Source organism: Besnoitia besnoiti, chromosome III (genome assembly GCF_002563875.1).
Source record: "Besnoitia besnoiti strain Bb-Ger1 chromosome III, whole genome shotgun sequence".
Taxonomy (NCBI): domain Eukaryota; phylum Apicomplexa; class Conoidasida; order Eucoccidiorida; family Sarcocystidae; genus Besnoitia; species Besnoitia besnoiti.
The window spans coordinates 5,414,055-5,440,630 of record NC_042358.1 but is presented as its reverse complement, the minus strand read 5'-3'; the positions used below and the strand labels follow the sequence as shown (position 1 = coordinate 5,440,630).

At 57.4% G+C, this 26,576-nt stretch overlaps 4 protein-coding genes across 4 annotated transcripts; all 4 read left to right on the top strand.

Moving 5' to 3' along the window:
• Positions 1–788: 788 nt before the first annotated feature.
• On the top strand, positions 789–1,712 carry BESB_050690 (von Willebrand factor type A domain-containing protein; the record flags this gene model as incomplete). Its single annotated transcript, XM_029363520.1, has 1 exon — positions 789–1,712. The coding sequence occupies one exon, from the start codon at positions 789–791 to the stop codon at positions 1,710–1,712; it is 924 nt and encodes a 307-aa protein (XP_029220886.1).
• A 141-nt stretch (positions 1,713–1,853) lies between these two features.
• Positions 1,854–3,134, top strand: BESB_050680 (microneme protein MIC12; the record flags this gene model as incomplete). Its single annotated transcript, XM_029363519.1, has 1 exon — positions 1,854–3,134. The coding sequence occupies one exon, from the start codon at positions 1,854–1,856 to the stop codon at positions 3,132–3,134; it is 1,281 nt and encodes a 426-aa protein (XP_029220885.1).
• Positions 3,135–6,137: 3,003 nt separating this feature from the next.
• Positions 6,138–9,944, top strand: BESB_050670 (uncharacterized protein; the record flags this gene model as incomplete). The annotated part of the gene is made up of 5 exons (XM_029363518.1): positions 6,138–6,597; positions 7,096–8,441; positions 8,818–8,971; positions 9,178–9,284; positions 9,669–9,944. The coding sequence occupies 5 exons, from the start codon at positions 6,138–6,140 to the stop codon at positions 9,942–9,944; spliced, it is 2,343 nt and encodes a 780-aa protein (XP_029220884.1).
• A 2,670-nt stretch (positions 9,945–12,614) lies between these two features.
• Positions 12,615–23,353, top strand: BESB_050660 (uncharacterized protein; the record flags this gene model as incomplete). Its single annotated transcript, XM_029363517.1, has 17 exons — positions 12,615–13,328; positions 14,027–14,125; positions 14,266–14,325; positions 14,714–14,815; positions 15,147–15,401; positions 15,713–15,910; positions 16,344–16,886; positions 17,113–18,051; positions 18,514–18,594; positions 19,068–19,268; positions 19,646–19,728; positions 20,223–20,377; positions 20,721–20,794; positions 21,246–21,345; positions 21,544–21,808; positions 22,307–22,477; positions 22,864–23,353. 17 exons carry the CDS (start codon positions 12,615–12,617, stop codon positions 23,351–23,353), a joined length of 4,530 nt encoding a protein of 1,509 aa, XP_029220883.1.
• Between the last annotated feature and the right edge of the window lie 3,223 nt (positions 23,354–26,576).

The following is a 26,576-nucleotide window of genomic DNA, read 5'->3' as shown; positions in this document are numbered from 1 at the left end:
CCCCGTATGGAGAAGTCGAGCCCAAAAACAAAAAAAAAAAAGCGAGAAAGATCCAGCCCCCGTATGGAGAAACAAAAAATCGAGCCCCCGACTGGAGAGAGTAGAGTCGAGCCCCCGTATGGAGAGATCCAACCCCCGACTGGAGAGATCCAGCCCCCGACTGGAAAAGTCGAGCCCCCGTACTGGAGAAGTCGAGCCCCCGTATGGGAGTGACGTCGAGACCCCCCGACTGGAGAGATCCAACCCCCGACTGGAGAGATCCAGCCCCCGTATGGAGAATCGAGCCCCGACTGGAAGAAGTCGAGCCCCCGTAATGGAAGAAGTCGAGCCCCCGTATGGAGAACGTTCGAGCCCCCGACTGGAGAGATCCAGCCCCCGTATGGAGAAATCGAGCCCCACGTATGGAGACAGTCGAGCCCCCCGACTGGAGAGATCCAGCCCCCGAATGGAGAAGATCGAGCCCCCGACTGAGAAGTCGAGCCCCCGTATGGAGAGATCCAACCCCCGACTGGAGAGATCCAACCCCCGACTGGAGAGATCCAGCCCCCGTATGGAGAAGTCGAGCCCCCGACTGGAGAAATCGAGCCCCCGTATGAAGAACTCGGGCCCTCGTATGGAGAAGTCGAGCCCCCGACTGGAGAGATCCAGCCCCCGTATGGAGAAATCGAGCCCCCGTATGGAGACGTCGAGCCCCCCACTGGAGAGATCCACAGCCCCCGTATGGAGAACAATCGCAGCCCCCCGACTGGAGACAGTCGCAGGCCCCCGACTGGAGAGTCGAGCCCGGTATGGAGAGATCCAACCCCCGACTGGAGAGATCCAACCCCGACTGGAGAGATCCAGCCCCCGTATGGAGAAGTCGAGCCCCCGACTGGAGAAGTCGAGCCCCCGACTGGAGAAATCCAGCTCCCCACTGGAGAGATGGAACCCCCCACTGGAGAAATCGAGCCCCGACTGGAGAGGTCGAGCCCCCGTATGGAGAGATCCAGCCCCCGACTGGAGAAGTCGAGCCCCCGTATGGAGAAGTCGAGCCCCCGACTGGAGAAATCGAGCCCCCGTATGAAGAAGTCGAGCCCCCGTATGGAGAAGTCGAGCCCCCGACTGGAGAGATCCAGCCCCCGTATGGAGAAATCGAGCCCCCGTATGGAGAAGTCGAGCCCCCCACTGGAGAGATCCAGCCCCCGAATGGAGAAATCGAGCCCCCGACTGGAGAAGTCGAGCCCCCGTATGGAGAGATCCAACCCCCGACTGGAGAGATCCAACCCCCGACTGGAGAGATCCAGCCCCCGTATGGAGAAGTCGAGCCCCCGACTGGAGAAGTCGAGCCCCCGACTGGAGAAATCCAGCTCCCCACTGGAGAGATGGAACCCCCCACTGGAGAAATCGAGCCCCCGACTGGAGAAGTCGAGCCCCCGTATGGAGAAGTCGAGCCCACGACTGGAGAGATCCAGCCCCCGTATGGAGAAATCGAGCCCCCGTATGGAGAAGTCGAGCCCCCCACTGGAGAGATCCAGCCCCCGTATGGAGAAATCGAGCCCCCGTATGGAGAAGTCGAGCCCCCGACTGGAGAGATCCAGCCCCCGTATGGAGAAGTCGAGCCCCCGACTGGAGAAGTCGAGCCCCCGTATGGAGAAGTCGAGCCCCCGTATGGAGAGATCCAACCCCCGACTGGAGAGATCCAAACCCCCGACTGGAGAGATCCAGCCCCGTAGAGATCCAGCCCCCGTATGGAGAAGTCGAGCCCCCGACTGGAGAAATCGAGCCCCCGTATGAAGAAGTCGAGCCCCCGTATGGAGACGTCGAGCCCCCGACTGGAGAGATCCAGCCCCCGTATGGAGAAATCGAGCCCCCGTATGGAGACGTCGAGCCCCCCACTGGAGAGATCCAGCCCCGAATGGAGAAATCGAGCCCCCGACTGGAGAAGTCGAGCCCCGGTATGGAGAGATCCAACCCCCGACTGGAGAGATCCAACCCCCGACTGGAGAGATCCAGCCCCGTATGGAGAGATCCAACCCCCGACTGGAGAAATCGAGCCCCCGTATGAAGAAGTCGAGCCCCCGTATGGAGAAGTCGAGCCCCCGACTGGAGAGATCCAGCCCCCGTATGGAGAAATCGAGCCCCCGTATGGAGAAGTCGAGCCCCCCACTGGAGAGATCCAGCCCCCGACTGGAGAAATCGAGCCCCCGACTGGAGACGTCGAGCCCCCGTATGGAGAGATCCAACCCCCGACTGGAGAGATCCAGCCCCCGACTGGAGAAGTCGAGCCCCCCACTGGAGAGATCCAGCCCCCGTATGGAGAAATCGAGCCCCCGTATGAAGAAGTCGAGCCCCCGTATGGAGGAGTCGAGCCCCCGACTGGAGAGATCCAGCCCCCGTATGGAGAAGTCGAGCCCCCCACTGGAGAGATCCAGCCCCCGTATGGAGAAATCGAGCCCCCGACTGGAGAAGTCGAGCCCCCGACTGGAGAAGTCGAGCCCCCGACTGGAGAAGTCGAGCCCCCGTATGGAGAAGTCGAGCCCCCGTATGGAGAAGTCGAGCCCCCGACTGGAGAAGTCGAGCCCCCGTATGGAGCAGTCGAGCCCCCGTATGGAGAGATCCAACCCCCGACTGGAGAGATCCAGCCCCCGTATGGAGAAATCGAGCCCCCGTATGAAGAAGTCGAGCCCCCGTATGGAGGAGTCGAGCCCCCGACTGGAGAAATCGAGCCCCCGTATGGAGAAGTCGAGCCCCCCACTGGAGAGATGGAACCCCCCACTGGAGAAATCGAACCCCCGACTGGAGAGATCGAACCCCCAACCACTGGTGGCGAGGGCGAGCAAGGCGAACCTGGAGTAGACGAGAGCACTGAGGAGGGTCCGATCGAAGAGGAGGACACCTCGACTGAGGGAAGCAATAGTGAGAAAGAAGAAGGAGGTCCGCCGACTGCAGCAATTGCCGGTGGTGTCGTTGGTGGTTTTCTTTTGCTCGCTGCCGCGATCGGCGCGGGCATGTACGCAAGTGGCGGGGGCGGCGGCGAAGCAGAAGGCGAGCAGGTCATGTTCGAAGGCGCAGAAGAAGGTGGTGTGACTGGCGAGGCACCGGAGACGGAAACCGTTATCGAAATCGAAGACGACGCGTGGGCAGATATGGACTAGGTTAGTTCTCCATACATCAATGCATGTGTGTAACGAAGATGGTCCGGGGTTGTTGCGGAGGACGCGTACAACCAATGTGATGTAACTGGAGAAACATCTGTCTCCTGTTCCCTTGGAGATGTTACTCTCGTCTCAGATTGTACTTGGACGAAACGTTTGTCTCCGTCTCGCGGAGTTTACAACGGCATTTACCTGATACTCATTTCATATTCCTACGTAAACATGTCAGTGGTGTGCGAGCGAGGCCGTCACGAAGGCCAGCGCTCGCTATAGAACGTAGTTATGACTCAGGTTATTTTTCGTCTCCAGCCTTCCAAAGAGGCTCCAAGTCCTGATTACCCTAGATGCATCGTGTATTGATGTTTCACAACTATGTGCGAACCACCGTCAAACACGACGAATGAAGCATTTTATGGAAAAGCCTTTCAGAACGTTGATGCACGCCAGGGAGGACAACGCGCAGAAAGACAAGACGTCCCACATCACGACAGCCACAGCGCTGGCTCCTGCGATGACGCGTCACTCCCAAGCACTCTGTAGCTCCGATGTCCTCGCGCGAATTCTAGGGCTGCAGTCTACATAGTGGTCGTTAGCAGCACTGTCGAGTGGTAGTTAGGCGGAATCGGTTAAAATCTGTACGCGTCGCAGAATACAAATATCCCCAAGTAACGGGTTCGCAGGCAAGGCATCCACTGCGTGCATTCGCGTCGGCACAAGGAAACTTGGGGTGGGTACGGACTGCCAACACATAAATGCTGGCACGCGGAGACACCAGGTACACTTGGAGATTGGGGCCTCTATTCGAGCTTCCACTCGAACAAGCTCGTTTCCGAGAACTGGTGTCGGTCCGTCGACGATTCGTAGTTGTTACATGGGCTCCTTCCCCCTCCCCCCCCGTCCCCCAGCCGATGAATCGAGGGGACACTCCTCGGAAAACCTCTCTTGCTACTTTCCCCTGGTGCTTCAGGAGCTGCCAAACTACGTGCGATCGTGGTGGTTCTCGCACTGCCCAGCAATGCCAAGGCTGGCAATGGCTACGGCTCAAACTGTGCTCCGTGTATACACGGCCTCGCTCCGCCGAGTTACACCCCGAAGTGCCGGACATCTTTCTGCTTATGGGAAGCGTCAACTTGGAACGGACCGAAGACGGACGCTACTGTGCTGGCACCACGTAGAGGATTTGCGTGCCCAGTGCTTTTGCTTCCGCTCGAGCGCGGGAACTGCGTGAGCTGTCGACGAGTGCTATGCTACCAGCGCAGAGAAATGTCCTAAGAGTGCATGACACCAGCCTTGTCATCGCGCTCGCCAATTCAAGTGAACGAGAATCTCCAAGTTTGCTTCCGCGGGCTTCAGGGTACTCCACGCGCTTTCTTCGGGTGTCTTCGCGCTTGAGGGGCAACGACAATTCTTGCATTGCACCGTACGAAGCACTTGCTGTTCACAATCTCATAACAACCCAGGTCGCGTGACACCCGTTTTCAGTGACCGCGGACTGCTACCGCGATTCCAAAGGGCCTGTTGCTGCGATGGCGCAGAGGGGGCGGAAGGCAACCGCAGGTCAGACCCCTCACGGAAGGCTTCGCACTACGCCCCACTCTTACACAGTTGTCGATTAGGGCATTTTGCTTAGTCCAGCCTTCGAGCATTGCCAACTGGACGATGCAGTATTTTTGCCAGGACTTTAGTGCTTCAAAATGTGCTTCGTTAGCCGCATCTGCCCAGCGCAGCTGCCGGCTGGCTGTCAGGTTTTCGGAATAATTCGCCGCTGTATATGCCCCAGACAACGGCTGCTGGCTGGGGCTGGGCTGGTAGTACGAGTTGGCGCGACGTCTGTCGACGCGTTCACTCCACGTACAAACAAACTGCAGTCGTTTTTTCCGCCCTCTTGCACTCGTCCAACATGCTTCTTCCTCAGTCTGATTCTAAGACGTACCTTTCTTTTGCTCAGACACGTTTTTCCAATCCGTGTCTACGCGCCTGAAAACAGCGACTCAGCAACGGCATGGGCTCTGAGGGACGGCCGTGCAAGGAAGCGGGACGAGGCCACCGAATCGGGCTGAGCGAAGACAATGTTCCACTCTTCACCTTTTAGATTCGCCTCCCGTCTGCTGGTTGGTCACCTATCTTGCGGGCGCTAATTTCCCTCCTCGTGTTGCTATTTTGCTGGCAGTGGGACTTTGCGGACACGACTTTTAGGGGAATTTCAAGAGCGCATTTGCCCAGGTAGCCCCCTACTCCGATTCCTCGTTTTGTATACAGTGACCTTAGTTTCGCGCCCTCTGCGATCGTGCTTTGCGATAAAGGCGCTAGACTTTTGCAGAAGAGAGGACTGTCTTTGCCTAACAATGTCACCGCGAGTGGACGTGGTCCGTGCCGGCAAAGTTCCTCTCCGCACGCGTGGATTGCCGTTGCCAGCCCCCGCCCCAACGGGGAAGCCGCATCTTCTGCCTACTGGAAGAACGCGAGGGGGTGAAAAACACTTTGCGGTCGTGACTCGCACAAACGAAGCGGAGCGCTACCTCTTTTGTAAAACGATGCACGCACGTCCGTGCGCCTAACAAGTTGACCCCTCGGGACTGATCATCTACAGCAAGCCGCAAAGCTTTCTTCTGCTCGCGCCGACGCAGCAATGTAGCACTCTGACGTGGCATCACGCGCACTAGAAGAAAGGGGCTTCTGTACCTGTGGGCTGTCGGCGCTTACGCCGTGAGTTTCGTCCTTCCCGCGCTGCATATTCCTCTACGTCCACTTCGGTGATCGGTCCTATCTGTCTGTGTGCGCGTTCGGTTTCACCCGTCGGCCGCTTTCCCGTTGACGGGTTCTCAGCCTCCGCAGGAGCGAGGCTCCCCGCGTCACTGTTCACCTCCGGTGGTACTACGTCTTTTCCTCCCCTCTCGACTGCGTGCCAACGCGAACAGCAAACGGCCGCCGGTGTGGGCGCGTCAGTTGACCCCTGTTTCAATCGCGGCTCTCGGGATATGTGCAGCCTACCCTTTCGTGACGATGGAGCAACGTGGTGGCGGCACATGTGCCGCGGGCTCGGAGGCGGCTCGCGACACTTCAGAAGCGATGGCAGTAGCAGCAGGTCCCCAGACACATTCTTTGACGGCGTCGCGTTTGGAACCAGCGCCTGCGGATACTCGGCGCGCCTCCTCCGAGGAGGACGCGGCCGCGGGCGCGCTCCGAGTGTCCGCCCTCAGGGACTCGCCCGCGAGCGCAGTGTCTCCTCAACTGTCTCCGCGTCACGTGCGAAACCCAGGGGGCGAAGAGGAACTCGCCCAGCTTCTGAGCCACACGCTCCGACCCAAGTCGCTTCGCGTCCTCGTCGCCGGATGTGGCAGCCAGCTCGGGCGACTCGTCTTCCAGCGCCTGCTGCACATTGAGCAGGAGAGTGGCAGAAGGTGGCTGCACGTCACTGGCCTCGCCAGCAATACGGCTGCCAGAACAGCCCTCATGAAAGAAGGTGAGTTGCCTCGAAGCCATGCGGCCTTGACTGACGAAGCAGCGGACACGCATATGGCCGCGGACTCCGTTTTGTCACTCACCGGCGCATGAACGCGTCTACCGGGGCTCGTCGTCACACGCATATCGCGCTCGCCGCGGGGCTGGTCCTCTACGCCGAGCGGCCTGCGCGCGTGCAAAACACCCGCTACGGAACCCCACTCTCTGCAGAGTTCTGCGTGACCCGCACACAGGCCTCTTACGAGTTCTACAGCTACGGCTGCACGACCGCAGGATTTGCTCTGATGCCGACACCGTTTTTATGGCACATTGCGCGTAGCTGAGGGGCTGGTTTAGGGCTCGTAGCCTCTCTCGATGGCTGCACATGCCGGTACGGAGAGCTGTTTCTCCGGGGGGCCTGCCATCGCGGGACGTTTTGTCTGCCTGCATTCCGCCCCTTCGTTGCTCACACTGGGCAATGGCTGTTTTTCAAGGTCATTTTCCTGCGATTTCTGCGCAGAACCCCAGCTCTGCCGCTCCGACATTGCTGTGTGCGACGTGCGTAAAGAGGCGGCGGTGCGCGAGGTTTTCGGCATCGCGCGCGCTTCCCGCCCCGCGACCTCGCCTTCGCACGCGTCTGCAGCTGCCAAGCAAGAGGAACTCTATCGGCATGCCTGGTTGCGGTACCAGCAGGTCCGTTTGCACGCGAAACGCGCACTGCTGGCAGCCACCGCGGGGCCGGAACGCGGCAAGCTTGCGGCGCAGTACAAGTCGCGCCTCTGGGAGATTGAACAGCGGCTGCTGACTATTCAGCCGTCAGAGAGCTTGTTCGACGCCGTCGTCATCTGCATCTCGTCGCATTTCGCGCCGGTTCGCCTCGCGCCCCCCTTGGCTGCCGCGTCGCTGGCGGGTGGGTCAGATCCCGGTCAGACGGAGCTGCAAACAAGGGGCTGCAGCCCGCTCCGCATGTTGCGCGCAGGGCAGGGTAGCAGGACGCAGTTTGCTGGCAAAAGGGCCGGTAAGGACGCCCAGGCGCCTGGCCGCTACAAGAGCGGAGACTTGCGGCTCGTGGCTCGAGACGGGACGTTACCTCGAGACGGCTTCGCGGAGAAGCCAGCCGCTCGCGCGGCTCGCGGCAGTCCCGCGCAGAGCGATTTGCGGAAGGCGAACGCCCTGTCCGCAGAGGTGAACTCGGCGCGCGCACACAGCCCGTTGCACGACCGCCAGGCTCAAGACGCACATCGCCTGGATGGAGGGCAAAAAGAATCTCCACACCCTCACGGAGCTGGCGGCGCCTTTTGTGCCCCTCCGTCAAACACGTCACCGTTCGCCGCTGGCGGGGCCAAGCGCTTCACTTCGTGCTTTGGCTGCCTTCCCGGCGGTCTCCTGCCCAAGAATCCTGCGGCACAGGAGGCGAGGCGTCGGAGGCTGACGCTTGTGGAGCCCAGAGAGGGCGCAGCAGACGCGGCGAACGCTGCTTCTCCGCTCGCTGAAGAAGACGAACGAACGCAGGTGGAGACGGCGCCAGCGAGTGACACGGCCTCTGAAGACGGCAGTCCCGACGGGGGGACAGCGTGGAACCGGAAGAGAGAAAGTTTGGTGCCTTTGCAAGCCCAACACGCGTGCGTCCACCAAGAGGGGCTGAAAGGGAAACCCGCTGAGCCTGGAGAAGCAGCGAGCTGCAAAATGTCCACAGACACGACTGAGAGAGGCGCGGCGGACGCCTCAAGATGCCGTCTGCCTCAGGAACTTGTGTATGATTATGTGGGAGGGTACCCACGAGAAATCGACTGGCTTGGCCAGAAGAACATTATGGACGCAGCCAAGGAGAGCTCCGCTATGCACGTGATTCTGTGCAGCATGATGGTGAGCCACAAGATTGTAGCGCGAGGGTGAAGTTTCGCGCGCGATCTTGGGCAGGGGACAGTCGTGCGTCGAGGGAGCCAGACGTAGGTTTTCGAGAGACGGCCGAAGTAGTTTTCGCGGGGAGAGGGGCCTGATGGCCTCAACACGGTTGACGCATCTGGCTGCAAAGTCCTCTATTGTGTGATAGCGCCAGCTGCCAGCAGCACATTCGTGAACAGGCACATGCAAGCAGGGAAGACTTCGTCTTTCCTGGGAGGACACACAAGGACCCAATCGGATGCGTGGCCGTGACTCCTTTCCGGTCCACGTCTTTCAGGTGCGCCGCTTTGTGTCGCATTGCAGTATCGAGATTTCTGTGTCCTACGTTTGCCTCCAGGGAGGTACCGACCCGAATCATCAGTTAAATCAGCGAGGAAGGCACAGAAGCAAGTTCCGGCGTGGACAAGTCGGTGGCGACCTTCTCTTGTGGAAACGTCGAAGCGAGCGATATCTCGTGAAAAGTGGCATTTCGTACACAATCGTTCATCCGCGTAAGCTCGGTCAGTTGGCAGTGGAGATGCATGCTGCTGGGACAGGCGTTGGAACGAGGGGTGTTGCCGCCCGGCAGAGGACCCTCTGCCGGCTTCGGCGGTGCTACGGCTCTTCACTTTAGGTCTGTAGTCAGTGAATCGCCGACTGAAGGTTTTCGCCTCACAAGACGTACGCTCTTGATTTTTTTCTTCTTTTCGAATGCCAGCTGGCGAACTGTCAGATGGTCCTGAAGGATCGGACCTGGTGGTTGGCGTGAACGACGTCCTCGACTCAGTGCCGGGGCAGACGATATCTCGCAACGATGTCGCCAAGGTGAGCACTTGGACCGTTAGTCCAAGAGATAGAGGTTCTGTTACGGCGGCTGGGTTGTCGTAGCCCACCAAAAGTGTCAAGCGTAGCGCGAAGAGAGATGTCGTTCCTTACATTGGGTCGGCTTCATATCTAACGGCTCGAAAAATGATGAGGTGAAGAACTCTAGTCAACTAGGAACCTTTGCTGAGTGACTGCGGCTCGCCATGCTAAAGATGTGGTCGATCAGAGTATGCGGTGATTCATGGAAGCAAACAAGTGGGCGCGAAACTCTCAAGGAGTTGGGCAGCGGCGTCTCCGCCGGACAGTTCCGAGTGTGTTGGGAGAGACACTCAAACTGGCTGCCACCAACTGGTATACGAAGATTTGCGGTTGTTGTGTCCGCAGATTCTCGTGCATGCCCTGACGGATCCTGCGTATTTGGACCAAAGCTTCGACGTCTCGGGCGCATCGACACGGCAGACTGAAAGCAAGGATGCGCTGCCGCAAGAAACTTTACGCATGTGGACGCTGATGAGTCAGTTGATGGATGCGAAGTATGATTATCGAAGCAGCGGGGCAGATCAGCTGCTTGCCGATCAGGAGCAGGCAGAGGAGCACCGCGCGGCTTTCCGCCAGTTGGTAGTGGAAACTGCACGCCAGCGAACTCTACGGCGACGTTAGTGTATCTAAACAGGGATGTGGGTCGCATGCCGACCTGCGCTATACAGCCACCTAAGATACACCAACTATTTCTTGTGTCTAGCAACACAGCAATTTTGCATGGCTCACGTGTGAGTAGGGGGTAATCGAGCGTGGACAAGGACAGAAAGTGCGAAAGACTAGTTTTGAAGTAGCGCAGCACTACAAGAGCGAGGGCGGCACAGCTTTGCAGTTAGGGCGCCGAGGTTTCACACTTCACACTTGGCTGGCTCGTTTTTGTGTTTCATTTTTTGCGAAGATACAATCAGCAAGCCTGACGTGCCTCTGATGCTTGGTGTATGGTTCCGCAGTTGGAGGGGAGAGTTCGCTTCCTTTTACCTTGCCGGGTCAGGAAGCAATAATAGAAGGGGCTCATGTTTTTTGTCTACTCATACTGTCCGTGCATTCGGATACGTGTCATGCTTTGTGCCGCATCCGTGCCGCGGTGCGTTGCAGACTCTGCTTTTGTCAAGAAACAGTTTTTATGCTACATAAGCAGCGCTCAGTGCGCAGCGGTCCAGCATACCAAATGGCGCGAGATATAGCCTTGTGGCAAGCCGGTAGGAAGCACTCGAGTTCGGACGAGGCACAGCAGAAGCGAACCAGGCGTCTGTCGGAGTGCGGGTAGCAAAACCATGACTACGAGCGTCTTCGGGGCACCACACTGCGTGTAGAGCACAAAACGGAATGTATAGATTCCGGGGCCTCGCTGCCCACACATTGACACTGATGTCCCGTCTGCATCCCTCATCTGGTCTGTCAGCACATTCATTCCGGTTTTTCCGTGTCTAGCAGGGCAGTATCATGTAAGAGTTCTGCCGTGTGAGTCGCCAGGCATGCCGACATCCCGACGGCCGAAGTCTATCCACAGGCCACCCCTACTGCAGCTATATTAGAGTGAGGCTTTGCCTCGCCACACAGTGATGCATTACCACACAGTCTCGCCTTTTGCATGCGCCGTCTCAACAAAATGAGTGAGACGCGCTTTGCAGTGTTGCCATATATCCTACAACGCGCTCACGACACACGCCGCCTCTCTCAAAGTCGGAAGGGAAGCCACTTCCACGTCCCGCTTTGATACAGGCTGGCGCTCTACTACAGACATCGACAGGCAGGGAGGCTGGGTGACGCTCCCTGCCTGGTCTGCAGATTGTGGCGCAGAGACGGAAAACGCACTCTAGTGGAGACTTGGGTCTCCCTCTCACGCTCGAGGGAAAACCACACTCCACCGGTGTGCGAGACTTCACGCTTGTAGATGCTGCGGGCGTTTTTCCTGAGAGCTTGGCGCGACAGTGGCCGGCCCCCGATAGTGATTGCACAGGAGGTGTGATGACTCGAAGGGCTTGGAATCGTTTAAACCGACACTCTTTTGACGGTGAGACCAGTCGAACCGCTGTGTCCCGCCATTCTTCATCACTGCGAGTCCCGATCGAGAAGGGTTCTTTGCGCAGTGCGGCGGAATGTGCGCGAAACCGTCTGAATGACTCAACGGGAGGGGTCCGGCGCCATGAACCTGGCTGGGGAGCACGGACAGAGAGCGTGCTAACGAAACAACAGCGTACTTGGCTGGTAGGCCGGTTGCTGTTGCATACGAGGCTCCCTTATATTGATTTTTCCTCGCATTGATAAGCAGCTTCTCCGTTTTCCTACCATTGGTTTCGGTCCCTTTTTAGAAGGGAACGGGAAGCCTCTGGTTTCCGTTACCCATTCTTTAACACACGACCCGGGAAGAGACGGGACAGCTCTGATGAACGCTTTGCTGTTCTTCAGACTTCGTTGCCGGCACTCGTCTGCTGTCATTTTCCGTTTCATATATTTGTTTTACTCGGCTAATTGGGACGGCTAGCTGCTGCTTGACGTTCCCTTTCGACCTGCTTCTCTAAGTTGATCGTTTCGGGGCGAACCCGCTTTGACGGTTCACCACCCTCCCCTTTCTCCAGGTGCACTGAGGCGGGGAGAAAGCTTACGAAAACCCCGATCTATTATTTTGCCTTCAGAGGGAGCAAACAGCCTGGCGTGTTGCTCTCTGAGACGGCATTTGGGGTCTGAACAACTGCTTTTTTCAGCAGCCCCGTACCAAAGCAAGGAGGGGTAAACGGCGGCGGGCGTCGCGACGCTTTCAACTGTTTGTTGTCACAGCTTTTCCATGCTGAGAGGACGCCCACACATTCGTGAGGAGAGTGCTTCTCGGTAGCGAAGCGCGTGTGTGTGAAGGATTTTCTGCACGTCGTGGTGTGCGGAAGGCACTTCGTCTCCCGGGTTCTCTCATTGCAAACCCGGAGTGTCCGCGGGCGCTTCTTTGACGTTGTTTGCAAGCGCGTCGGGCGCTTTGTTCCTGAGGACGCTCTTCTTGTCCGTACCCTTACACGTATCGTGGCGGTGCGTTTCGCGAGGCTTCGCGAGGCGCAACGGCCATCTGCGAGCGCCCATGTAGTGAGCCGCTAATGTCCAGCGCCCGCCACTGAGAGTCCTTTTACCAGCCCGCGGCTGCCGCTGAAACGCCAGTGGCTGTTGTCGCGAAGAGCGGAGGAGGAGGCCTTTGTGCCCGCTGTGCCCGAGCGCGTCCGCAGAGGGCGCGTTGCCGTCTCGCTTTACAAGAACTGCCTGCGGTTGCCCGCCCCCCCCCCCCCCCCTTGACTGAGCTGAAGCGCCATGGCGGAGGAGGACGGCAGCCAGCAGCTGTACTGGGACGACGAGACCCAGCGGTATTACAAGTTCGATGCCGAGAAGGAAGACTACTACACAGACGATGAGACGCGGGCGGCCGACGAAGCCGCGGCGCAGGAGGCCGCGGAAGCCGCAGGGGGCGGTGTCTCCGAGCCCGCTGACGCGGCGGTATCTCGCGCTTCTTCGCGGCAGCCGAGCCGCGCGCCGTCGCGGCAGGCCAGCACGTTGCAGGGTTTGCAGGAGCGACGTGCGTCTTTCCAAAAGCTGCCTTCTTCGGCGGTGCCTCATTCGCCCTCGCTCACAGGCCCCTCGGAGAACGCGGCACCTGCGGACGCTCCACAGCTGAATCTGTTTCGCTCAGGCTCTGGCGCAGCGGTGGAGAAGACGCCGAATGCGCGAGAGGCCAGCGCGGGCGGCGAACCCGACAAGCCCGCGGAAGCTCAAGGTGCCTCGCTGCCGTCGCCTACGCTCGGCGCGAGCGCCAACGGGCGCCTGGGGACTGCAACGCTCTCCCCGCTTCTGACTAGAGGACTTGGTTCTTCACGCAGTGGCTTCATGTCGCCCGAGATCCGCCTCGACGGCGAGCCCTCTCTCGCCGGGCGCCGAGGCGGCGGCGTCGCCGCGGCCGCCACCGATGCCGTCGCGGCTGCGCACGAGCTCGAGATGAAAAAAAAGGAGATTCAGGGACTGCAAGACCAGGTAAGAGAGCTAAATCCACGGAGACTGCGACTGGGAACCCAGGAAAGCCTCCACGGGCTAGGAGGCGCGCTTCTGCCAAAGGAGAGAGCGATGGCTCTCGCCGCGCGCGGCCATCTGTAGGACGCCTTGCACACGAGCGACTCTTTCTCTCCTTGTCAAAGGACTGCGTGACTCTCACCCAGGGGCGGGGGGCAGGGGAGGGGAGTTGTGCGTAGGACTTTGGTGACCAGGGAAGCGATGGAGGGAAGGCAAGGCGAGGGACGACGTAGCCGCGTCGCCACCGACCAGCCCTTAGGTTTACAGTTCTCGGAGTTGTATGGCTAGTCATATCGATGTCCAGTCAGTTGACAATCCTAGTTTCAGTCGCTATCGCAGTCAGGATACTCGCAGCGAAGACGAGAGGGAAGACTAGCGGAGAGATTGCGTAGCGGAAACTAAAAAAGGCAGCACGAGACAACGGTGCCGTGGAAGGGGTCGCGAACGCGTCGGCTCTGCAAAAGCTGAAACGGAAGGAGAGGAGCCAGGCCTGTGGAGGCAGCGGTTGGGTTGAGCGGCAGTGAGGACGAGGAAGCCACGCGAGAGTGAGCAAGTGCAGCGGTGTGCAAAGGGATAATCCGCGTTTGACCTTCCGTTTTGCCATCCGTGCAACTCGCGTCGCTTGAATTACGTTCTTCTTGTCTCTCTGCGTCTGCGTGCAGCTCAGCACTGCTGAGAAGAGAATCGCCGACCTCACTGTGCGCCTGATGCAGGCCGAACAAGGCATGACCGACGACGAGCGCGTCGCAACTCTCACTCGCGTAAGGAGACTTTCCTCTTCCTTGCCCGGCGCGCTGCACTTGAATCTCTGCCTCGCATCCACGCTGCAGCTGACGCAGCTGCCGCGACGCGCGAGAGGAAGCTGATGCCGTTTTGTTCTCTTCTCTGCGGATCCCTGCAGGAACGCGACCAACTGTCTCTCCAGCTGAAGCAACAGGAGGATGATATCGCGACGCTCGAGGTACGTGTCTTCGTCGTTTTCCGACTTCCCTCTTCTGCGACAAAGTCCTCGCTTTCGCATGCAGGCGTCCACATTCAACGCAGTCTCCTCATGCGGCGAGCGAAGGAGGAGTGAGGCATTGCTCTGTGGCGCAGCTCGTCCCTCCTCTTGGTCTTTCCTCTTTGAGCTCTTTTTCCCAGAGAAACTGAAGGCGTTTCTCGGCGTGCTTCGGCGACGCGATGCGAGAGAGGAGCGTGCGTTGGAGGACAACACATCAATATGGGAGCCTCATGTGATCAAAGCATCCCTCTTTCTCGCGCGCGCTCGTATTTCAGTGAAACGGCCGTGTGTAAATGACGGTTCTCTGATATTTCTATCCCGGCGCCTCTTCTTTTCCCTTTTTTCGTAGGAGGGCCTCGAGGCGGCAGCTGTGGAGAAGGAGACGGCCTTGCTGCAAGCTGAGCGAAATAAGGAGCTCGCCGCCGACATCAAGCTTCAGTATGAGAACCTCGTGAGTTCTTCAAGACTTCCACCGAACACACAGGGGCAGACAATGCCTCTGCTCCGCGATCTGAAAGGGACTTGACGAGGAGCCCCAGAAAGAAGCTCTCTTTACCATGGAAATCCAAACAATACACACTCTACCGCAAGGGAGTGTCACCGCACTCTTTCTTGGTGATGCAATGTCTCCTCTCGTCGTCTTTTCGCTGCTTCTGCAGACGAGGCTGCGGCCGGGCTATGTGCGGGTCTCCCTCGCACGCGTGAGAGTCCTTGTATGTGCATGACAGCTTGCTGATTGCGTGTGACGCGCGTCTCTCGATTTTTCTTCGTTCTCTGTGCAGCTCATTGACAAAGAGCTGGAAATCGCGAATCTTCGCGAAGAATTCGCGCGCCAGCAGGTCGAGTTGCGTGACTCACAGCGGCAGCATCTGGACATGCAGCAGCTCCGCGAGCGAATCCTGCACTATGACAAGACGTTCGTGCAGCTGAAGCAACTGCTTCTCGAGGTCTGCACGCAGAAGAACGCCAAGGAAGAGGAAGCGAACGCGCTTCTCGAGTTTAAGAATCAAGCCAACGAACGCATCGATGAACTCGAGGTACGCAGGACGTGCGCCTGGGACGGCTCTCTCTCTCTGGATCTCTCCCTCTCCCCGTCCCTCTCCCTCTCTCTCAAAGTGCACCTTTCTCATCTTAAAGCCCACTTTAGGTTGCAGTCGGAGATTGTGAGGCCGCTGTGCTCAGGTGCGTGCGTTGCTCAAGTCTGAGCTGCCGTCGAACCCCCGCCGCTCGTTTTTTGCCGTTGAGCCAGATGTGTGTGTGGATATGCCCTCGGCCGAGTCTGTAGATGGAGGCTTTTTTTGTGGGGGTCTGCACGTGTTGGCTGGCTTTTTCGTGCGCGGCTGTGCAGGTGGAAGCTGCAGAGGACGCGCAGCTGCTCCAGACGTACGAGGATCAGCACAAGACGCAGATGGGCATCATCGACTCGCAGCAGCAGATTTTGGAGAGACTGGTGGCGCAGCTCCACGAAACGAACACTGCGAGGCTCACTTTCCAGCAAGCCTTCGATCGCCTCTCGCACGTCTTCAAAGAAAAAGAAGCAAAGAACGTAAGCGCCACGACTCCAGACCAGATTTCAAAAAGAGCCGCTCCGCCGCGCGCACACCTGCCTCCGTGGGAAGGGTGTCCAGGAGCGCTGCAAGGCATTCTTTGTCGAATACGTAAACGGAACCTTCTAACCCCAAGCGGACGAGGAGGCCTCTGCGCCACATAGATCTAAACATCCACACGCATGTCTATCTTTCTGTGTGCGTCCATGTATCTGTTTACCTCTGTCTCCGTATATATATATATATATATATATATATATATATATCTACATATGTGCCTTATTGTGTTTTGAGTGTGGAGGATGTTGTGTCGCGGAGTCGCGTCGGCGGGGGAATCGCCTCGAGTCTTGGCTGCGCTGTTGCCGTTCGCCATCCGCGTTCGCTGTCGCGCAGCCTCGTGCCGGAGTCGCTCGCTCTGTTTTTCTGCTTCAGCGCGCAGCGATGGAGGAGCTGCAGACGGAGAATCGCCACCTGCGTGCCAAGACTGAACAGCTTCAGTCGCTCACGGCGCCGCGGTGGCAGCGCGTCTACACGCTCAAGAACCAGGCGGGCGCGAGGCTGCGGGGGATGTGCGGCGCGGCTGCGGCGAAGCTTGCGCCGTCTGGGGTGGAGGCGCTGGGAGACGGGAGCGAGGCGCGCGAAGGTGGCGATCCGGAGGAGGGAGAGACGGCCGAGGGTGACGCTGGAGACGCGCCGCTTCCGCCCGCCGCGGCGGAGGACGTGGAAGCGGCGCAAGTTCAGGTGGCGTCGCTGAGTCTGCAGAGTGCGCAGAAAACCGTCCTACTCGGCTGCCGAGACGAAAAGCTGCGCCTGCTGCGGCTCGCGCTCCCCGAAGAGTACGCGGGACAAATTGAACGCAGCACGGAAGGCGTCCTCTCGCTGCACGCCGGAGCCTACAACTGCTTCCTCTATCTTAACCACATTCACGCCGTATACATACAGCCCCTCTTCGCGGACGCCACGGCGAACCCCAGGGTGAGTGGAGCTTTGAAAAGAACGGCGGCGGAGAGCGGAAGGCAAGTGGAAACAGCGGGTGCTTCCCTCCCAGATTCCGTTTTTTGAGTTTAGGGCTCTCTGCCTAGCTGGCGCGTCTGCTGGCGGCCTTCTGCGCTCTATCCAGCGGGCCCCCGACTCCTTTCGCGTTCGTTTTTAGTTGCGTGGCTTTTATTCCTGGGTGCTTTGGGATTTCTGTGTTTCGCAGAGCATCGTGAAGGAGCAGGGCTTCATTCGCTGGTTAGTGTCGAGTGTGTTGAGCGTCTCGCGGCTCGGGCGCGCCCTCTCGCTTTTCCTGTATCACCTGCGGACCTGGCGCCCAGAGGCCGCGGCCGCGTCGCCTTCTCCGCTGGAGCAGCTGGGCGCCCCAAACGGCAGCGCGTATCCGCTGGTGGTGTCGGCGCTGCGGCAGACGACGAAGCTCCTGGAGAGCGCGAGCGCGTGCACTCTCTCTGCGTCCTTCTCGCTGGACGTCGTGGACGATCTGTGCCAGAGTCTCGCGGCGCTGCTTCCGAGCTCCCTCGCGCCGCTGGTTTTCGAGAGACACTCCGCGACACAAACGACTCCCGAGGCCGCAGGCGACGGCGCTCAGGGCGCCAACGGCGCGGCAGTCGAGGACGCGGCCGGGGGGGAGGTGAAGAAGGCGATTTTATCGCTGCTGCCCTGGGTGTTCACGGCGCTGCACACGATGCGCGCGCTGGCGTTTCTCGGGGTCGTCGCGAGCTGCGCAGTCGAGGCGGCGGACGCGGGAAGCCGACAGGGCGTCGAGGCGGCGAACTTGAATGCGGCGCTCGACGCGCGGCAGCGGTGGGCGCAGTTGGTCGCCGTCGCCTCTTCGGCGCTCGGGGCGCTTCCGCCGCCGCTCCCCGCGGCGCTGGAGGGCGTCGACGGCGTGCTGCTCGACCCACACGCAGAGCAAACGCGCGGCGGCGCTGCGAACACCATCGACCTTCTCGTCGCGAGGCGCGAGAGACAGGAGAAGAACGCCAGCAACCACGAGCAGGAAGGCAGCGCGAGCTTCGGCGCGTGGATGCTCATGACCCTGCACATCGAGGAACGGCGAGCCGCAGAAAGCCCGGAAGGGGAGCAGCCGGACAAAAGCCAACAGGCCTCGCAGCCACTGCCAAGCCTCGAGGAAACCCTCGGCGTAAGTCGCGCAAAACGGCGACAAGAGACGCAGCTCTGTCAATCGTGGAACGACACGCAGTTCCTCAAATAAACACAGATGAGCCTGTCTATATCTATCTATATCTATGAAATTATATCAACCTGTCTCTATCTTTATGTATCTATCTGCGTCTATCTGTGTATCTGTAGCATTTTCTATCTAACTATATTCGTGTCCATATTTATCTATATCTGCATCTGTGTATCTATGTATCTATCTGTCGATCTATATATATATATATATATATATGTAGTTGTGAGCATGCGCCAGTGACTGCTGCTACCGCTCGCCGACCCAGAGCTCTTCAGGTTCGCGTAGATGCGCGAGTGAGAGTCAGTGCATCTTTTCGCGCGTCGTTCCGATACGGCAAAGCGTCGAATCAAAGCCTGCGCGAGCGTGCAGAGAGCGTTTTGAACGGTGCGCGGCTGTGGAGTTTTTCAGGCGGTTTACCGGGTGAAGGGGCTCCTCGCCGAGGCCGCAGAGCTTCAGAGCGCCAAGTTTATTCCGGACAGAAGCTTCCAGGTGAGGCCGCGTCGGCGCCCTTCCGAACTTCGCTGCTTCATTCCGTTCTCGGGTTCAGTCCCGGCGGCGATATCTTGTGCAGGCCTCAGAGGCGGGCTTGACTGTAGCCCGGCGCGCCCAACGCCGGCTGTGTCGCAGTTTCTTTTAGACACGGTCTCTTTGTGCGGACGAGCGACAGGCTTTGAGAAGGCGTCTGCTTCACGCGGAAGCGCTTTGAGATGCATCGAGTCTCCGTCTGCAGCCCCTCCGTCTGTTGAACTTCTGGTGTGAAAGGAGTCTTCGTAGACTGTTTTTTCTTTGCGTATTTGTTTGCGCCGCGGACGGCGCCTTGGTTTTTCCCGCGCGTCGTCGCCGTCGGCCGCTAGAGGTCCGCGAGGTCATGCGAGGTGCCTCGAGGTGTGAGGTTTTCCTAGCGTCCTTAACGGTGTTTCTTGAGCGGTATTCTCGTCTGCGCCGCGCGTCTCTGTCCGCAGACGCTGCTGGCGTTCGCAGCGGCGCTCGACCCTACGCAGGCGCGCGGGCCCCCGTCGCTGCGAACGCGTCTCGTCGGCGATCGCGTCTGGCAGAAGGCTTCCGCGGGCGTCAGGGCGCGCGTGGCGGAGGCTGCGCAGGTGGAAAAGACGCTCGCAGAGCTCAGAGAGGAAGATGCTGATCTCAAGGCCCAACTCCAACAAGTACGCAGTCAACGCCTCACTATCTGCCCGGCGAAAATCCTCTCGAAAACAACACGCAAACATATACTTATACCTATGCATGCATACATACATACATTCATTTGTATATAAGATTTTATCGGGACTCTGCAGGTTGTGTCTTGGCTCATGCAGGGGTCAGCGGTGGAGGCGCGGCGAGCCGCCGGAAGCCTGAACCGATTCAGAAATCGCGGCGCGTGTACGTGTTTTCGTCTCAAACAAATATATGCATCTATTCATAGACATGCGTCGTCGCTAGGAACCTGTGCACGCATCTAGCTATCTGTTTCTGTATATGTTTACGCATGACTCCGTCATATGGGTAACTTGGGGTGTTTTTTTTCATGTGTCGGTTGCAGCAAGAGGCGACGCTCGCAGAGAAGCAAGAGCTGACTGATAAGTGGGAACGCTTGTACAGCAGCGCCCGTCCGAAGGCAGAAAAGTGAGTTTTCTTCACGACTTGTCCAAAAATGTCGTGCACTTTGAAACGCTTCTCCAGCGTAAGTGATCTGTTTATGCGGATATGTATATCTGCTGTCTAGGCGGCGGAATCCGGCCTTCTCCACGCCGCTTTTTTTCTCCTATACGTATTCATATATATGCATGCGTAAATATATGTACTTTATGTATGCACAAGTGTATAAATATATATGTGTATGTTTATGCGTGTATATATATATATATATGGCGGTATGCTTGCGTACCGTGTGAATAAATTGCGTGTGTATGTTTGCGTATGTACCTGCGTACAAGGATGTGCAGCTTTGTGTCTTGATCTTTCATCCCTTCGTTGGTTGATTTGCGGTTTGAGGCGGGTGCGTTATGAGCGCGTTCGCGTTGACAGCAGAGGCGAAATGTTTCCGCGGGTGTATCCGTCTCCTTTTGTAGTGCTTTGAGCGCGCTTCTGAGTTTTCGCTTCGCTTCACTTTTTCCCAGGTATGACCAGCTGGAGAACGAATTCCAGCGAATCTTGAAGGAGAAGAGCAGCTACGTTCACATGCTGGACGCCGCCCGACGGAGAATCGAACAGCACAGCACGGAGGCGCATCAACTCCGCCACGACAAACGCGAGTTGAGCATCCACCTCCAAGGTCGGTCTTAGGTTCCTCTGCGAGGCAGCGGCGTGGGTACTCGCCTCGATTCACACGTGCGGAGATGTCTCTGCTTGCACGTCTACGCTGGAGGGTGAGGCAAACGTGCCACTGCGAAGAACTGCGTTCCTTCCGTGAAGTCTAAACGGCAGAGTGCAGCCCCAGGAGTCCTCTTTGACCCACGAAGACTACCAATCGTACGAAGGAACTGCGACACACTCAGTGCTTCAAATCGCGACGAGTCATCCCTAACTTCTTTGAGTTGAGCAGTGGCGTGGCAGCGTGCTCGTTCTACAAGCTTGTTTGTATGTATGAGAGTAAATTCGTGTCTGCTTGTTCTCAGAGCTGAACAAGCGCCTGGAGGCGCTGAGAAAAGTGTCTCTTTCGGCAGCGACTGGCGGGGGAGACAGCGAGCAGGTGAGCATAAGCGGGAGTTGATCGTTAGTTGTTTAGTTTCTCCTGCAACTTTGTTTTTGCCTTATAGGTGAATCTATCCTCAGAGCCTCTCTGCATTTTTATTTGAAAGTCGTGTATAAAATACGCCCGAGCATGTATTGTTGGAAGCGCGTCATCGCAGCGCACACATGTGCTTTCTGGTCGCGCCACGCCGGGCGTTTCAGGTCTCCAGTCCCTCTTAGATATGCCTCTGCCGCAATCAGACTTGTGGAAACTATATATATGTAGATTTATTCTCATATATATTTGCGTTTAAATGTTTTTACGTGTATATGTATATAGGCTCACGTTTATATACGTCTCGTGGTGTAGGCGTGTGACTTTGGAAGGTGCCCAAGGTGCTGAGCGGGCACCACAGCGTCAGGTTTCTCCAGGGGCGCATGTAAGTGTTTCTGTGTATCTTTGGTTTTAGATTCAGATGCTGCGGAATATCATTCGGAAGCAGGAGCTCGAGTTGCTGGACGTTCGCCTCGCAGGCGCCGCCAAGCAGATCGCGCGGCAAGAACTAGACGGTGAGCGTTCGCGCGCAATCGATGTCTCGTTGCATCATTGGACTGGAAAGCGCGAGTTTTTTTGTAAGAGTCTTTTTCTGCTCCCTGTCGGTTGTGTGTGTCGGTTTTTTTTTTTTTTGTTTTTTCGGGTTCGCCGCGTACTCTCGGCTCGCGGGGCAGACGGCTCTGTGCCTCTGTCTGTGTCGCTGATGTCTTCAGTGTTGGAGACTTTGCAGGAGCTGAGCCGAGGCGGCACCGACCGCATCTCGCGCGCGTCTTCGTCGCTCTCGCAGGATCTTCGCGCGGAGGATTCGCTACCTGTCTCGTCCCAGGCATCGCTCAAGTTCGGCGTGCACTTCAGTTCCTTCCAACAGCGCGCACTTGTGCACCAACAGACGCTGAAAATGCAAATCGAAGAAGTCGAGGCCGACGCGCTTGACATCTCAGGCCCCGAGGCTGGCGTGCAAATGCTCGACGAATACAGGTCAGGCGCCCGGTGGCGAAGCCAAGCAAAGTGTACCGACGTCGATACGTATGTATGTATATATAAATATATATACGTATATTGATATATATATATATATAGATTCGTGTATTCGTGGGAGTTAGCGAAGACGAGAAGAAACTGAAGAACACGGGGAGGGACGCGATAACGGCCACTTCTCATGACCCGCACGTTTTCCGCTAGAGAGGGACCTCTGCACGCAGTGTCCTTTTCCGTTGGTCTCTTCCCGTCTCTCTCTATATCTCTGCACGCGCCTCTATGCAGAACGACGCGGCCTCGGTACAACACATACACATATATAATGATGCATATGTATAGACAGATGCTTTTTATGTATGTATTGCAACTCATTCAGTGCACTTGCCCCATCGCTGAGTGTATGTTGTGGAGGAGTGGATAATACGGCGGGTTTTTTTTTTCGCCTTCTGGCCGCATGTCTGTGGCTTTCGATCTCTCGCTCCGTGTGCGTTTCCTCAGGCGGCTGCAGAACGCGGTGCTGCTGCATGCCTTTCAGATTCCGATTTGGAATCCGAGCGCGCCGCCTGACGAGAACCGCGCCAAGCTAAGGAAATACCGAAACGAACACGACGCGCTGCAGCTGCAGATGCTGTCGCTTACTAAGCGCATCGACCGACTCTTCGCCCGCCTGTACGTTAGTCAAGAAAATGCATCTCGAAGCTCAAATTGACCCCCCCCCCTGCAGCTACCAGGCGGCTCGCGTTTGGAAGGGCCTTCCCGCGTCTTTGCGTCGGAGTCTGGGTGCGCGTGTGTTTTCTGTATCATGGTTTTGAGGTCTCACTCCACGTGTCGGTGTGCCTTCCCAGTCGAAGCGCTGGCAGGCGCCCATCCAACCCGCGCCGCCAGCCTCCCCGGCACTGCGTACATATACACTTACAAGCATATAAATATACATATACATATTTATATGTGTATGTATAGATGCGCAAATATGTGTATATCTGCATATATATTAGTGTGTCTGGAAAAGGATATGCTTTTTCATGGCGTGTCGCGCGCGTGCGTGTGCGGTTCAGGGCGGGTGGCGTCCACGGCGGCTTCGGGGATCACGCGAACTTGAGCACATCGCGCTACATCCGGCAGTTCACGTCGCTGGCGAACGTCGTTTCCCCTGCGTCCTGCGCGGCGCCTGCGCTTCTCTCGCAGCTTTCGTCGTCGCCCCTCGCGTCGGCACCCGGCGAGGCGCGAGTCGCGAAGGGTGAAGAGAGCCTGGAGGGATTGGAAGAGGCGAACGCGGCGCAGCGGGCGCGGGAGGCGATCCAGTCGGTCGCGACGCTCGCAGTGCAGAAGACGCCCGTGATGCGCGTCACGCTTCCCGGCGAACCGGAATGGCTCAAGCATGCTAGCGCCACCAAGTTGCTGCCGAAGGAAAACGCCGCGGAGAAAGGCAACAAGGGCGCCCCGTCGGCGTCCGCCGGCGCGCGCGCCGAGACCCACTTTGTGCAGAAACTCGTCGTGACTGAAGAACAGCTCGCGGAGCTCTATCGGAAGATAGCCGGTCTCTAAGGTAAAGCGTGCTGAGAAGAGAGGACGCCGGGCACGGTGAAAAGAGGAAACGCGAGGCAGGCGCGCGCACGATCGGAGGCGAGTCCGCGACCCGTCGAAAGCCAGCGAGGAGACAGAAGGAGGATGCGGTGCTTGTGCGTCACCCTCGAAGGCTGTCGGGGATTCTGTCGAGCGTGTGGATCGCTGTCCGCGCGTCATCTGATCTGCGCAGCGGCTTCTCTTTTTTCGAAAAAAAAATGTCGCGGCAACGTCGGGCTGCTCGTCTTGGGGGGGAGTGTGGGGGCGAGGCATTTTTTCGAGGCGTTCCTTCTTTCTGAGAGACTGTCACGAAGCCTGCCTTGTAATTCCTTCAGACGAGTGTGCGTCGTCTTGCGTTCGCTGCGATCCAACTACCGACTCTGACGTTTTTTCTGTCTGTCCTTCACTTCTGCCGCTGCAGCTGCGTGTGTGGATCTCTTTTTCCGCGTGTTTTCTTTCCTTGTGCGTCGTGAAGCAAAGAGACGAGAGAGCCTATCGCCTCGCGTGCTACCAGATTCATGTGTTTCCGCATCCCTTGCGGGAGACTTCCAGTCTCTGAATTTCGCACCGTTTTTATCGCGCGGCAAACAGCCTCGCTGCGCCCAGACGCATGCGTCACCCACAACGTCGCTGCTACCGGGTTCAATTGAGTTTTGTTTCTTCTCGCGGTGTTGGCGTGCTCCTTCGCTTGCTGACATCCCCGCTCTACGTAGAACGAGACTAGAGAGGAGACAAATCCGCGTTGCGATTCGCGCCGTCTCTTCTTGCGCGTGTTTTTCCTTTTTTCGAAACCGGCAACGGCTTTCGTGAGGCCTCCTCTTGTCTGACTGTCTGCTTCCTCTGCTGCGTCGCTGTGTGCTCCGGAAAGAAAAGAATAGTTGACGCCATCAGCGTCGCTGAAGTCAGTTTGCGCGGGAACGTGCGTTTCGCGCGAGAAAACGACGGAGACGAGGCAGAGAGACGTGCCTCAGGTGTTTATTCACGGTTCATGGATGCGGTCTTTCGACACGGAAAAGGGCCAACTCCCCTTTCTCGTGTCCGCCCGGGCTTTCAAAAGACGAAAACGGGGGTCATAGAAGGTTAAACGTGATACATATATACATAATAATAACGCTGGTGGCTGTACAGGGCAGCCTCATACACCACCGACGTATCTGTGCGGTGGATTTTTCTATGTGCAACCTGGTGGCTGAACTCATCACCCCGTGCGTCCTGGATGCACCGAGGGCACCCCCGTTCGGGACTCCTAAGAAGTACCTAGCTGCTGAATCTAGTTCACCCTGCTGCAGGCATCCGCCGAGCCGATGCTGCTGTCCAGGCTCTGCACCCTTTGAGTGAGTGCGAATGTGGGTAGGAAGAGTTCACGCGATTACGCAAATACAACAGCGAAGGGCAACAGTTGATGGTGCACGCGGCAACTTGATTGAATGGGGAGTGGGCAACTCATGTAGGACTTTACATAGCGGAAGAATAAATCTGTATTTCGCTCACTGCCGAGCTCCACTGTCTTCGATCCCAAATGTAGTACACTTGCGAGACTGAAATATGCAGGCCACGTTCTAGGCCAGGGTACTCTGGCTCTTCCCCGTGCATTTTATCCACGTTAGTCCGATTGAAACAGGATGTCAAACTCTTCTGCTTGCATTGCTCACTTCTCCTCATTCCATAAGACAACAACAGCCGGCACCTCGTTTCGTCCTGCCAAAAGGAACCCACTCAGTGTTGCTGCAAATGTCTCATCCAGTACGATGGACACTGGATCTGCACATGTTACAGCCAGTTAGCAGTCTCGTCTTCCTCAGAAGCCTAAACAATATTCTAGCAAGTTAAAGACTTTGGCGCGCTGATGTTGTAGAATTGGCGGCCATTAGGGTCATTTCTCTGGCGCAGCGGACGAAACTCATGCCACCAAAGTGTGCTGATGGTTTACCGATATGATGTTGTGGAACTGTATACCGGACAAGTTCTAATGAAATGCGCCTTCTTGATGCAAGAGGACGGTCGACGGCTTCACTCCGGAATGGCATCATCAGGCTGAAATTCGTCTCTCTTCTGGGTCACGTATGGTAAACGTTCCGGAGGCCGGACCATTTGTGAACACTTCCAAAACTTCCGGAGACGATAGGGGTCTTATCTCTTCGGTATCGACCGAATCATCCAGGACTCGTGAGTGTGTGGGCTATGACACGATGCACGATCGCGAACCGCCAGCCGTTGGTTTTGTAGCAATCGGCTGCAGGGTTGAACTAGCCGTGGCAGTCTTCACTATGGTCATGCATGAAAACGACACCCCGCGCGGCTCTGCGTGCTGGCTTACGCAAGGCTGTGTAAGATTGGGGTATTGTGCGATCCTGCGTCGTCACTAGCTCCGGATCACTAAGCCGCGCTGGGTGCGAGTGACTCTTCCTGTATCGCATTGTGTTCGTTCGTATGTGGTGAATACGATTGAGTGGTAAGGAAGTCTTTCCTTGAGCTCTGATCATCAACTGAAAACGGGACGACCTATCGCCCTCCTGAAAGCATCAAAAGGGCACTGCTGCACTGTCGCGAAACAAAGAGGTTACCTTAAGTCTGCGTGTTGCTCGTATAGTCTGCGGTGCTTCGGAGATGTGATACCAGATTAGCAACGCGTCTTGTGAGAAACTCGCAAAAGAGATAGTGCCGAATTGTCGTTCACAGACGGTAGAACGTTCGTTAATCTAATTCGGCGAGCGAGTCAGGCGATGTGGATCAGCGCGAATGCACGTTCGACGCACGTCGACTAGAAATGCCCCACCGTGAAGCAGATGCTGGTTGTGCTTACGTTTTGGTAAATCAGTCCGCGTCAACGTCGTAGTGAGCACCCTTCGCGCCGCAAGATTGAGGAACCCTGAAAATCCAGCTCACTCGACGAGGCAAACAGGACAGCAGAAGGAGTCGTGCTATGCGGAAAGCCATAGCTGTAGCGCTGTGTGCCGGCCCCTGCTTTGTTGTTCCTGGCTGTGGCTTGCTGCCGTTTGTCATAGGTCGCCCGACCACAGCTAGTAATGAGGCATGGAAAGCGCCACGTGATTGGTTAGCATTTGGTTGATGCAGAAACATTTGAATCTTGGTTCTATGCCACTTCGACTGTAGCGGGATATTTATACTCTCGACCCGCCGATTCCAAGCGGCCTCCAACTCCTTGCAGATCTGCTGTCTCGAACAAATCCTTACTGTCTGTGTG